Raw genomic sequence first — 14,352 nt, 5'->3', positions numbered from 1 at the left:
TGTGAGACTGAAAATGTGTCTGATGGAGTTATAGAAACATGGTGGGTGAGGCTGACGGTAGAATTGCAGTGGAACAAAAAGTCACTTAAACTGTTGCCCTATAGAAGTGTTGAGGACTAGGGAGAAACAAGGTGACATTAACGTGGCAGTCTTCAGACTCCCTTTTTTTTTTTTCTGGGAAGGAGGAGGGAGAAGTGCCACTTCCAATGCCTGGAATTCTTCCTTCCCCTATGATTTATGTCAGTTTAATTTTTCTCTCTCTCTCTCTCTCACTGTCAGATTTATTCCTCCTCTTCTTTGTTCTTCTACCTAATAGATCTTCCTCCGCATTTCTTCTCAACAGAATACCTCTTACTTACTCAGGGCTGTGGTTGAGACAGGCCAATTCTTTGGTTCTGTTTGATCCAAGGCCCATGCGAAGATTGAGCAGGGAACAAACCAATCCTAAATCAGGGAACAGAAAGTTGGGCCAATAAACCTTGCAAAAGTGAGTGTTTGTTCCCATTTGACTTAGAGTACCCTTAGCTGAACATGTGAGTCAGTCTTCTCTATAGCAACAGTATCCTTTCAGAGGCTGTAGTTCAATGGCTTTAAAACTGTGGAAGATTACCTATCCATCCTGAACATTAAATGCAGTAATTGTTTGTAAATCTTTATTCTAGTATCTAGCACAAGAATCCAAGAGGATGACAAGGTAGGTTATCTTCTGTAACCCTCACCTGACATTATAGCACCAACACACCTTATAAATCTCTGTTTTGATGCCTTGGAAATTTGTGACTAGACACATAATATACTGAGACTTATGTGCCCATCCGGTGGGATCTGTGGAATCCATTTCCTTAGCTTTCTTTAAAAATCCTAGCCACGCTCTTTTCAAATTTAAAGTAAGTGATACAGTCTAAACTTAACAGCATGTCTTATATCCAACAAGTCTTGAGTAGTTTTCTGAGCATTTTAAGATTGCATAGGGGAAATGCCGGGAAACTAGTCTGTAAACCTCTCTCCAAGATAAGATGCCACTGGCAATTCACTACACACAGAGTTGATGGTAACTGTGTTTGAATGTTGCCACAACAACATTTAGCCAGTGGTTGATGGGTATGGAAGAAAATATTTCAGCTGGTGTCAGAAAATTCTTATGAGTGGGACTTCTGGTTCTGTTATGCATGAAGGAAAATCACGTGGGGACATAACCTCTGGAATTCTTAAATTGGATTCCAAAACAGCAAACGACATATGGGGGGGGAGGGGAGGGAGAAAAGATGCTAAAAAAAAAAAAAGTTTTAAGTGAAGTCCAATTTCAAACTGAAGTGATACATTAGGCCAAGTAGCTTATCTTTAAAGCAGTAGAAGAGAAGGTTTGACTTTCTTTTTTTCAAATGGTTAATAATAAAGCTAATTATATTTAGAAAGATTTTTGTGACTCAAGACTTCTATTTAATAGCTAGCCCCATCTTGAAATGACTCACCAGAGTAAAGTCAGTATGTGCATTGACCACTAGCTTCCTTATTTATTTTTTTATTAAGCAATGAATTACTTGGGTCAATACATGCTTTTTTTAAAATTGCTTTTATTGTAGAAAATAAAGAACCTGTTTTTATTAATCATAAAAGCTCATTTCTAAATATTGTGCACTATCTGGATTAATATTGTTTATACAGAAATACATTTTAAAATATCAATGTTGAGTGGCTTTAAGCATTGTATAAACTTGGTTTATTAGTGACCAAGGTGTAATAAGTGAAGGATTTTTTTGTTTTTTACTTTCTCTTTGAATAGAAGCAGAAGAGTTTTCTGTTTGATTCATCCAGGTAACTTAATTTATTTGAATCATTACTTTTTTTTTAAATTTATTTCTGCTAATCTAAGAACAGATTTATCAAAGGGAAATGGCCTTTTTAGCTCTGTAATAGACCTGAGAGAATAACCTATAAGGCATTTACAAAATAATTTGAGAAATACAGTAAAATTCCACAAACACACTTGTAAACATAATTCCATTTTCTGGCAATTTTCAAGGTTTCAGACTTTATTTTTATTCCAATGCAGAATAAAAATGATCTCTCAAATAGTTTTGCAAAAAAGCAGAATTGTCAAAATGTCACTCCCCCTGAAACCTGTGCTTTTTAACGTGGAACAGGAGAATGGCCGCTGCTTTTTGCCAACACGGCAATTTGCTGGCAAAAAGCTTCATTCTAGATGGGGAACGGTCAACAAGGAAAGCCTTTTCCAACCAATCCCTTGTGCAATAAGGTTTACAGGATCGGTCGGAAAAGACTTTCCTTGTCGACCAATCCCCATCTAGACTGCCGCTTTTTGCCGGCAAATTGCCGTGTTGGCAAAAAGCAGTGGCCATTTTTATTCTAATAAAGCATTTAAATCCCCGCTTCATTAGCAATTTTGTTATGTCTAATTTACATTCCTCTGGTGACAGAGGGATGTAGTCTAGACATACCCTTGGTAACCCAGTGCAGTGTAGATCCTACTGTAAGTAGATCTAAGGTATGTTAATTTGAGTTACTCACACAGTAGGGATTCTACCATCTCTGAACCCAGACCCAAAATAAATTTAAACGAATTTTTCATCAAAACCAATATGTCACCACACAACATTTCAATTTCACTGAAACTTCATATAATGGAAAACGTTCTAACTAGCTCTACTTTGGAATTAATTGTCCAGCTCTTTAACTAGATATGATAAAGGGGGAAAAAAGGCTACTTTTGAAGTTCACCCTGGACTATTTTAAGAGTAAAAATGCATACTTCAAACACTGCAGTAAAAGTAATTACTGTGGCTTGGTAACCTGCTTGCTTTAATAGAGGCTGTTGTAGCATGATAAATTGGATTTTGTTATGGGGGGAGGGAAGCAATTTGGGAATAGAACAAGGCGAGACCTTGTACCACAGAAGCATCTTGGATGATCAGGAGGATACCAAAATGATTTCACAAGTAAACATACTTGAGCGTGGGCTTTGGGACTATGCAGTAGGATGTGAGGGCGACTGTAGAGGGGACTGTGGAAGAAAGGGCATAGTTGGGAGATCAGGGAAAACAAACAGGAGGTGGAGACTGCATGAGGGAGAGCATGAGGGATATTCAAATAGAAACACGTCAGCATTGGTTCACCCATTCTAATATGTGTCTCACATGTCCATGAGAATTAAACACAAAGTTAGCCAGATGAGCTGACTAGAATAAATATGGGAGAGGTGACAAGAATTATATTTTGATAACCCACAAGGTCATTGGCTATACTCTTCCTCATCTTTGCCTCACTGTTACCTTGTTTATATACATACATGGATTCATTTATTTCTGTGTAGTTCAAAGTTACTGTAACAAACCTGGACTAGGGTCAGCCATGTGAAACCACCAACCAGTTACTGACATTTGGGCATGTTGACCCAGGTGAGGTCATCAGCAATGATTCCCGTCTATGGACTGCCAATTGTCAAAGTACATTCCTCCTAGCTGGCTGTTGTTCAAAATTTGAACAGTGCTGTGAATAGTATTGCTCTCATTTACCATCTGGTCTGTCTGCATGTTACAGCTGAACTGGATTTTAGTGCTGGCATTATGGATTATAATACTCTCCACACAATGCAGTATCCTATCTTTTCTAACAAATAAAGTAAGGGGGAAATGCACTGTATTAACATGTACATCTTAGCCTGAGTTTGTGTGTACATCTTTTAATATTTCAGCACTGAACGAGTCACAAAGGATGAAAAAGAAGACAAATGGAAACTGGATTTTGATAGAGAAAGGCAACAGCAAGTGAATATGTCCACGGTAATGTGTCATTGAGATGTCCTTTTATGTATTTAGGTGCATTGTTGGGAGGGAATAGGGTATAATGCAAATTTTTGTTTTTAAAGCACAATAAAATTAGCTTTTGGTCCAAGGATTGGAAGCAGTATTCAGTCTTCCAAATGAGGGCAGACTAGGGACATTTTTAAATATTTTGTTTTCTCCCATTCATGATATTGGTTAGTAATACAACTGATGCTATTTATGTCTCTGTCTTGCACATAATCTATTATTTCTTTGCTCTGATATAGTGGGTTAATAGTTTAGCTATAATCTTCCCATCTTACTTGTAAATTAGGAATCTGATTCAAACACTGCACTAACCACATCTAAATTATCTCATTAGATTAGTGGCCGTGAGGACATGCTACATAAACCCCAAATAAATGAAGACCATGAAGGTGGGAAAAGCAGGCTGCAAGTTAAGAAGGGAGAGGCATCTGATGTCCTACAGACTGAGAAATGGCTGGCTAAAGATATGGTAGAACATTGTGAGTATTTCATTGCCTTTGTTTTTATTGCAATGTTCCTTCAAACGTCTACCCTGTGGGGTTTTTTTTTAACTTAATTTTTAAGGCCTTGCCTGTCAGAGAGTTAGGCTGGTTTAACTGATGGTGTAACTTTAAAGTAGTTAAAATAACACACAATACTGTATGGACACTCATTTTTGTATCTTTTTTTAAAATTGTTCTAATTAGATTGTCCTGACTTAGTGTTTTGAAAACAGCTGTGCAAATAAATTATTTTTCACCCCCCTGGACATTTTGGCTTGTGTCAAATGCAAACCAAAATTTTTCTGATTTTAAAAGGAAGCTTTTAAGATTTCATCTCCAAGACAGAATGCATATTTATGTTGGACATTAGCTTTATAAAAAATAAAAGCAAAGGAAATGAAGGGCTAGATTCAAATCCAACCCTTTTTTTTTTCTTTCTAACTCACTAAAGGCCAAAGTCAGCTTGGTAAGCTACTCAATTGACCACTTATTTGATCACTGTCAAATGTGGTCTTATATCTCAGCAAGGATGATTGATAGTAGTGGCAGTCTACCTTTCTTGATTTGCATCATGGTACCTTCTTACAACAACAACCTTCCCCCGCTCAAACACCATTGAATTGTTTCACATTTTTCTGAGTTATGCCTAATTTCAAAAGGTAAAAGTTCATAAGTATCCATTTAAAGTTCAACCTATAGGAGGCCATAAAGTCTTAATCTCTTTTTGTTTGTTTCAATAAATTTAGTGTTTTGAGGCTATTTAACCAATGTTTAAGGCTGTAAGAAAATCATGGGCCATAACTGAACACTCACCAGTGTTGGGTTTTTTTCTTGTATATAGTAGATTTACCCATCATTGCTTGGATTCTTAACTCGGATACATTTTTTGTTTTTCTTAATTTAAAATCATTCCCTTGGGGAGGGGCTGAAGATGAGGGGTTTGGTATGCAGGCTGCCCCAGAGAAAGAGGGCAACCCCAGCCCTCTCTCACCGTAGCAGATTGGGGACAGGTGAGAAGCACCTGTCCTTGGCCACTGTAGCAGGCTCAGCCAGGGGAGGGGTTCATGTGTCTCTCTGTCCCCCAGTCAGGGAACAGGCAAACTCTCTGAAATATATAATAGAAAGCTGTTCCTTTCTCTATCCCAGCCTCTTGCCACCCCCTGTGGTCATTCTACAGTATAACTCCCTCCTACCAGACTCCTCTCTTCCCATTTTATGGGAAACATGATTGAATTCCAGGCACATCCCATTGTTTTGGCACGACCACACCCTTATCTAGCTTAAAGTTATGATAAGAGGAAGCTGCCTACCAAATTTGTTGGTCCTAGCTCTTACCATTTAGGAGGAGTCCTTGAACAAACAGGCTCAGGGATGAACAGACGCATGCACGTTTCTTAAATCTATAGTTGCCACAAATTTGAATGGAGCTGGCACTGCAAGGTTGGGTGCACTCCCTCAAATTTTGTCCAGCTCCTCTCTGCAACTGAGCCAAATGTTGATCAGAGTGGGGGTTACAAAATGGTGAATGAGGTAGCAACAGAACTCAAATTTGGGTGGCCACCTCTGTCATGTTTGCCCTCAAGTCAGTGGGACATGCAACATCTGTTCTGTGCTGCTGCCCTGCATAGGAAGCAGGTTTCGTGCCTTGAAATAAAGTGCTGAAGTATGTAAGACAATGAGCTCTCAGGGCTGGTGAATCCATTTTGAAAGCAAGTATATAAAAGCATCATATTTCTCATGTTTTTTTAAAATGGTATCTGAATTGAGCATTCCAAAATCTCACCTTCAACAAACTGTGCCTGCAACTTTTGAACCAAAAGAAAATCCACACTTTTTTTTGTAGAGCCTTACCTATATTTCAGTGTGAGTTTACCAATAGACATTTTGTTCTGGTCAAATGCTCAACATTAGACCTACCATTGTTGGAGTGGTGTCTATAGAGTTGGCTATTTTTTTTCCTAATTGAAAAACATCACACACTTCACTGTCCTAGTTCTCAGTACAATAAACTTCTGCTAAAATCACAAATGAGACTTATTTTTCCTCTACTATAATGTATAGGTATATTCCTTGTGCTGAGGTAATCTGTTAATCCTTCCTCTTTAAACCATCTCAACCCCATCAAAGATACTATAAATGTAGTCCTTCGTTTATTTCAGTAAATGCTCATATATCTTTTTTAAATCCTATTTTGTTTCTTGCAGTTCAAAAAATAAAAAAACACAACTGAGGACTGCAGGTATTGAGCTAACTAGTAAATCTCTAAAAAGTCTTTAAGACTCTCTGCTTTTCTTTCAAAGCAGCTTAGAGCAATCAAAGACTCTTCTGAATTTCTAGATCTAAGGAAGTTTGGCTTCTGCTGCTGCTGACTTATTTATCATGGCATACATAGCCATGTGTTATCAAAGATGATTATCCTTGACCTGATTGTAGATGATCAGAAGAACTTCTAAGGCAAGATGCTGTTTCATTTTCAGCTGACTGCTTTCAAGGCATCCACCCGCACGTAGATGAAGATGTGGTGGCTTCGAGTCGAAAGATTCTGAAGCCAATGCAGCCAGCAGAGGATGTGTATGATGATGTAGAAGGCATAGAAAGTGCAATGTGAGTACATGTTAACAACTAGGTTTTGACATGTCTTCTAAAACCCACAGTAAAGTAAACTGATTATATCAAACTATCTTGACACTTCATTTTCCAGGAGCCAAGCCTCTGATGCCTTTAGCTCATTCACATCAGATAGCTGTAAGTATGACCGAGTTGGGAAGTTTGAACTTGGGGAAGCATTCATTACACTGAGGCAGGTCTCCATTTTAAAAAGGTGCATCTTGTGGCGGGAATGGCACTCATCCCAGCAAAAATGAGTTGCACAAGGCCCTGTGCAATACTTGAACCACACGCTAAAGTCCGGTCTTCTGCCAAGTTCCAGTCACCCCAGGAAAGTGTGCGGGGGCACTAAGATCTCTGCCAATACAGCGAGGAAAGAATTCTTCCTCTTACCCCTAAGCTGCTCGCTGCAGCTGCTACTCCCATTGAAATACAAGAGTAGACTGACTTTAGCATTGATATGGTGGTGATCTGGGCTCCAACCCTTGAACCATTCTGCTGTGCTCTTGAGAATGGCTAGTTTACACCTTTTACTTGGCCTCTCCAAAAGCTGCCTGTGTAACCCACACCCTGCTGGACATGGTTCATTGTCCCATGGAGTGATACTTAGACCACTTACAGAGAGCGGGAGAGAATGTGTTTGCTCCACAGCATGAGCTGAGAGCCAGCTGGCTTTTAGCTGAAGCTGTAGAGGCTCATGCACTAAGCTGCAGAGGTCCCAGGTTCGGTTCTGCCTGTCAGTTCTGCCTTCTCAGAGCTGTTAGTTTCCCTTCCCATGTGGAAATCTCTATGCTTCTGGAACTGGGAACAGGATTTTTCCACCAGTATATTGTCGAACCTTTACTCCAGTTCACTAGTCCATGTGGATGTGCTATAGTGAATTTCACCCGTAATTGCCTCTCTCTGCCAATTTTAAGTAATCTTAGTTAAAGTTTCTAAGCCTGTATTGTTAGGAGTCAAAATCACAAATGCCACCATTAAACCTACCACTTTTCTGGTAGCATGACAGACCTTTCTTAGCAGGATTCATAGGGTGATGTGACTGTAGTCTTATGCTAGTCAAATATTATCCTAATGCCATTCATTGGGTGAATTTTGATAGCTTAATAAAATTACTCCTTCAGCTGATGTGCAAGACCTGTTTTATGCCTTAGCCTCTACAGTTTTAGTTACCTGTTTGTAATACCTTTTATAGCAACTTTAAATCCCTAGTGTTTTTAAGACAAACAGATTTACAAACCAAACCAAAAAAAAGGCCTGTGTATTGTGTTGGACATTCCATTGTTACACCCATTTTATTAATACATGAGCTTCTTGGATTCCTTTATTGATCACTTCCAATGTTGAATGTTCAGCAATGTGACACCAGGGAATAAACGGTCTCCTGTGAATTTTTGTTGCACTCTATTCTACAAGTTGGGAGTCTGATTCCCAGTTTACGTTGACTGACTGTGGGGATCGGGTAGGTTTGTATTCTAGCCATTAGTTGGTGCTGTAGTAGCTATACTTCTTTGTTTAGTGTGTTAGCTCAGATGAACAGTAGCATGACTACATCCATGTGAGCTGGAAATCCCATGGCTAGTTCAGAACCTTAAAAGCCATAGCCAATGTAGTTTTAAGTTCTCCTCTTCTCGAGCTACTTTTGTTCTGTTTAGCAGATCTTGAAGATTATTGCCATTGAATGTGATTTGTGAATACATCCTTTTTTTGTTTTTGTTTTTTAAGTTTCAGAAGACAATTGTGACAAAATATATGAGGATATTCACAATGAAGATCATAATCCACTCAAACTAGAGTGAGTTGCCATTTATATGCCTTTTTTGTCTTCAAGCTACTGAATGCACTTCTATGTAACATGCCTGTTTACTATTGGATACAAGTACATACTTTACAATTATAGAAGGAATATTGACTTTTTTTTGGTTCTGTATTGACATTAGTGGATGTTTTACCAATTGCATTTCCAATTATTAGCTCTGTAAGGTCACTCTTCAATGTATGGAATGAAGCTTCATGCACCCTTCCCAGGGGTATCTGGCTCACTGTTGGAGATTGCAAAGATTGAGGCATTTCTCCACAAGACTTAATTTTTTTTAATGTATTTTCTTCATACCTAGTTTGGATGGAATAGAAAAGCTAAAGAAATTTGGAAAGTTTTTCAAGAAAGACAAGCTTAAACCGAAGAATGCCAAGATGAAGGAAAACCACCGGTAAGAAAATGTTGTTGGTTCATGTCTGGAAACTATGAAAGAGAAAAGTGCATCGTTCTGGACACAACTTGCTTTTGGAAAATCTGCCTAGTGTCCTTTATGGCCACCAGCTGTTCCATAGGATTTGCCATAATGGATCAAATGTAGAGTGCATCTGGTCTATTATCTTGTTTCTGACAATGGACAGCACCAAACAGTTCAGAAAAAATGCAAGAAACCCTGAAGATGTCAACTAATCCATAATATCCAAATTTTTTTCTAGATTCTAAATCATAGATTGAATAATGTCTTGAAGCATGAGGACGTACATGTCCTTCCAAACTGGTGATTGGCTTGGGTTGTGGTGGTGATCCAATAATCAAAGCTAATTGGACTGATGTAGATTAGTGAAGATAACTTAATTGCTTTTAATATATTTCCTTTTTACATTGGGTAGGCAAAGATCTTCTTTCATTCAAATTTATATGGGGGAGAGGAAACCTTTGTATTGTTACTATATGAGGGTATGTCTACACTACCACCCTAGTTCGAACTAGGGTGGTAGTGTAGACATACCCAGAGTTAGCAACCTTAAAGAATCTAAGGATAATGTTTTTTTCCATTAAGAATAGGTGATCAGTACATCCTATCTGTTAATCTACAACTTTTAACAATTGTTCTCGGGGCATCTGTTTTACTCCTGAAATACGTGCTTCCTTTTTAGAGAAATGAAAGTAGGAATCTGACTTCTTCCCCCTGCAATTTAAAAAAAATCACCAATTATGATCCACACTTACAATGGTGTACCTGCAGGGAAGTTGGTCTGGATTTACATCCATGGGAGGTCAGAACAAGGATTAGTCTGATCCATCAGTCTTAGGAGCACCAATACCAATGGCTTCACTCCCCCCTCCTTTTTGCCTTAAGAGGAATTAAATGATAATCATCGGGGGGCGGGGGCTTCTGAAGTCAGAGAAAATCCTTCTATATACTTCAGTGAAATTTTTATGCCAGACTAATCTATGACCTCAACCAACTCCTTTTTTTTAATGATTTAACTGAATGAATATAACTTTTAACTGGAAAAAAAAACAAGAGTGATGATAACTGTCAAGGCAGGATAGATGCTACCTAGCTTCCCAAAGAATGGGAAAAAAATTCAGTAAAGCACCAACTCCTTCCCTGCACATCTGACTCCTCCTTGAAAAATGTTTCATGTCTGCAGAAGACAGACACAGCAATATGGTATTAGCAGCAACGAGATCTGTATGTGCTTTATCACCTGTAGGTTTGGGAAGGGGGTACATTAGATTTTCATTGTGCATCTAAGCTAGTGATAGTATATGATCAGAAAAAGGAGAGGCCATTCAGTCTCTGGTATAACAAGTTAATGACATGAAGGAATATGTGACTTTTTTATAGTGTTCTTTCAAGTCTTGTTGGCTTGTTGAAAATGTTGGCTTATTGGAAAGGCTCTTGAACGTTAAGTTGTGAACAAAATTCCTCCATGTCAATTTCTCACTTAATAATGCATGATGGCTGGCTGCAGAACATAAGGCCACTTTACCCCCTCTGCACAATGCCTACAGTCGGATGAAGTTGGTGTCCTATGGTGCCATATTCCTTCAGTCCTGAGAATGTCCAGCTGGTGGGATTTTTGCCTGGCTTTAAAGGTACACAGTTGTGTTTGGGAATGTGTAGTGGGAGGTACAGTACGACAGCCGTTTGTTGGCTGACAACTCTTTCTAAAAGCTGTCTGCTTTCCCTAAGCTCAAGTGCTGGGTATTAAGAATTATGTATTTAAGTGGCTGCATGCTGACTGAATGCCTGGCACCTTTGCATAGATAATATTTTGTACCTGGAAGTGAACTTCTGTGTGCTTTCATTCCCTAAAAAGGGAAGGTGTATTGGTATTGAATGGATCTTTACACTAACGACAGGTACAGTCCACTCCTCTGTTCTTCTACATACCCTCAACAATTTTAGGCTGTGGGTTTTTTTGTTTTTTGGGGGTAAGGAGGGGGTATTTCTGTAAGCATACTTACCTCATTTCTTACTCTATTTCCATTCCAGCGCATCATCTGATGCATTGGATTTTATCCACAAAAACTCATGTTACTATATATTTGTGTTAGTCTCTAAGGTGCCACAGGACCACTTGTTCTATTTCCTCTGTTATTCTCTCGCTCTGTAGCATTTCCTTGCTGCAAATCTGCTGAATTTTGATTATTATAAGCAGCTACCATATGCTGCTTACGCTTTCACACTTTGTCACCCTGTAGCACAGAAAAGAGTTCCAAACACTGCTGTGTTAATGCTGGTAGTGGTGGTGGTAGCCTTTGTAATGGCTGCCTGTTGGTTTATGGATAAATACGTGATGTGCAGCATTCACTGGTATAGGAAAAATATTTCGCTTGTGTCCACTCTTTCCTTCCTTCTATGTTCCGGTATTTGAATAGGCATGTTCAACTGCAGCATCCCCACAATAACCATTTTGGACTCTGTAGCTATGGAGGTCTGAAAAGTATTCAAGGGTGTGTTAGGAAGACACATAATATAAAAGAACAAATTAACCCTTTAAAGGATTTAATTGCTCATTGGAGGAGGGTGAGAACATAACTTCTTTTATCATCTGAAGCATTCGAGAGCCTGAATGTAGAATCTCCTTTGAGCCCCCAGAACAGTCACTAAGACGGCTGTTTTAATATGTTTGCATGTAATTAATTGTTTTTTCTCATTTCTTTTTCTCCCCAGCATGTTGTCCAGTTCTGTGCCAAACTTAGGTAAGCCATGTATGTGCATCTGACTGAAACCCTCTGGGAAAGGGCATTCCATTAGAGTGTGCCTGGAAACGCAGTCTGGGTTGGGTATCTTGCCTTTTTTGAAATCGGTATGTGGCAGTGTTAATTGCAAAGAATTAATATAGATGTACACTTGTGATCTTTTTGAGCTGAGATATGGAGAGGAGATTATGCTCACACAGATATAAAGCTGTTTCTTGTTCAAAAAAGCACTTGACAATCTTTTGTGAAAGTCTCTTCAGGTCTGGTAGGGAAAGAGGCCATTTTGGATTTGGTACAAGTGGGAATGATTCCAGTGGATTCGACTGGATGGCATCTACTTCCACCAGCTCTGAACTGAGCCCTAAAATTTAATCTCCTGATGGGATAGCATTTGCTTGGAATAATTTATAGGGCTTGACTGTGCTCGCACGTTCACTGGTGTAAATTGAGGCTAATTCCTTATACAGGATGGCCCAGTGGTTAGGGCACAAACCTAGGACTTGAGATGTGAGTTCAAACCCCAGTCTGTGTTATTCAGGAAGCTGTGGTAGGTAACCCTAATGGTCCTTTCTAGAACTAAAAATACATGGATTCTTAAATGAAATTAACTTAGCTGAGAGCAGAATGAAATCCCAAATAGTTCCATCTCAAGAACAATCAATTTCCAACCAGAGCAGTGTGCTTAGGCACAATGGTCCCCCTTTCAGAGATGCCTTTAGGTGTTTTTAATTATTTCTCACTGTGCCTGTTCACATGGAAGTCTCCTATCTTGTTGTAGCAACACAGGACTCCCAATGCACTAAGATTTAGTTCCTTTGGATTGATAACGGATCAGACAGCTTAGATGTAGTCCCAGTTTTATTACAGGCGATGGTTTCAAATACTGAATTCAGATGAATGTTTTTTTACTCATCCTTACACCGAATGTTTTGATAGCAGATGTGTCCCATGAAAACACAGCCTATGATGATACTAAGGTGGATGGAAGAGATGCAAAGTAAGTAACCCATTTTTACAAAAGAAGACTACTTCTGGAATGTTTCTACAAAACAGGTTCTTCTGCTGCAACCAATATTCCTCCACAAATCTGTGGCATGGCATATATAGGCTTTCAGACACGCAATTTCACTGTACCTTTTATAAGCTAAGCAAGGTAGGGTATTTATAGGAATTCTCTAGGGAAAGCTCAGTTGATCCAGGGAAGGATGTTTCTGAATTGGCAAGCGACATCCTAAAAATATTGCAAGTGAATTCAAACTACTGTCTTTTTTGGATGCAATGTAAAATGAAGCCTTGAGAACCTGTGGGTCATGAAACTATCAATAAGAATTGGAATTAAATCCCTAATGTCTCCATTCCAACTCTTGCTTGTCTAGGTGCACTTTTCTGTCTGCAAATTGTCTACCGTAATCTTGACTAGATAACATATACTTCATTTCTTGCTCTTCAACTACTGAGTAGTATTGATATAAACTGGTATAAGCTGCAAGGTTCCTGCATTGTGCTTGTGTTTATGGTATGTAACATTTAGGGATTTTAAAAATAAACTTTGTGCTACCCTTCTGTTTGAAAATGATTATTATTATAAATCTCATCAGTTCTTTTTGTCCCCAGAGAGAAAGATGACAAACACAAAAATTGGAAGCAAAAATTTCTGATGCTGAAAGATAAAGATACAACAAGAAGCAGTGAAGATACACAAAAGTAATGAAAGATATTTTATTTCTATAATATGTATTCTTCATAATTAAGTGCAAGTTGTCAGTCTTCCCAGCCCTTTATACAGGTTGAACCTCTCTAGTCCAGAACACTCTGGTCTGGAAACATTCATAATCCTGAATTTTAGTTAGCCAGATGTACGCTTTTCATGGGTGTAGCCAAGCTTCCCATGGTCCCATAAAAGTTTGTTTACAGCTGCCAGTCCTAGCTCTCAGTATTCTGTGCTGCTATTTAGCTCTAATTCACCCCTAAATGTCTCCAAACAGCCTAGTAAGCAGTAGAAATATTAGTAATTAGTCCCCCAGCGTGCTGCACAATAATCGTCTGTGGATCTTGCAGAAGCACCCTAAAATTTCCCTAGTGCTCATGGGTGTACTGATGCTTTAATCAACAATGTAGGAAGGTCAGAATTCTAGGTAAGTTTTAAAGTTTCTCTCTTACCAACAGAACATGAGCAATAGGAGGAATTACCTCCTGTAACTTCTCTCAAATATCCTAGGACCAACAGGGTTACAGTTTTCCTGGTGTGAAAACGGAAGTGTAAAGCCCGAATTTACGAGTTTCACTTCAAATACAAAAATGTGAGCACAGCTCTAGATAGCAACTGATATTCTGGGACTTTTAAACAAGTATTGCTGACCCTTCAAGTATCATTAGCATCTTGACTAGCAGTCACTCTTACATCCATCTTAATGGAACTGCAGTATCAGGTACATGGCATTTCTTCCTTTTAACCTACTTG

General features: G+C 38.8%; 1 protein-coding gene across 3 annotated transcripts in view; it reads left to right on the top strand.

Annotated features, from left to right (window-relative positions):
* FYB2 (FYN binding protein 2) overlaps window positions 1-14,352 on the top strand; it is a 53,520-nt gene that overhangs the window by 33,598 nt on the left and 5,570 nt on the right. For 2 of the 3 annotated variants that reach the window (XM_075936055.1, XM_014578784.3), the window contains 11 exons: window positions 663-694; window positions 1,784-1,815; window positions 3,713-3,800; window positions 4,165-4,309; window positions 6,790-6,916; window positions 7,014-7,057; window positions 8,645-8,714; window positions 9,037-9,129; window positions 11,863-11,891; window positions 12,828-12,888; window positions 13,506-13,595. In XM_075936055.1, the coding sequence (XP_075792170.1) occupies window positions 663-694; window positions 1,784-1,815; window positions 3,713-3,800; window positions 4,165-4,309; window positions 6,790-6,916; window positions 7,014-7,057; window positions 8,645-8,714; window positions 9,037-9,129; window positions 11,863-11,891; window positions 12,828-12,888; window positions 13,506-13,595 (811 nt within the window). The remainder of the gene's footprint in view (window positions 1-662; window positions 695-1,783; window positions 1,816-3,712; window positions 3,801-4,164; window positions 4,310-6,789; window positions 6,917-7,013; window positions 7,058-8,644; window positions 8,715-9,036; window positions 9,130-11,862; window positions 11,892-12,827; window positions 12,889-13,505; window positions 13,596-14,352) is intronic. The other variant, XM_075936054.1, reaches the window with a different exon arrangement.

Source organism: Pelodiscus sinensis, chromosome 9 (assembly GCF_049634645.1).
Source record: "Pelodiscus sinensis isolate JC-2024 chromosome 9, ASM4963464v1, whole genome shotgun sequence".
NCBI lineage: Eukaryota > Metazoa > Chordata > Testudines > Trionychidae > Pelodiscus > Pelodiscus sinensis.
This window is presented reverse-complemented; position numbering and strand designations above follow the sequence as displayed.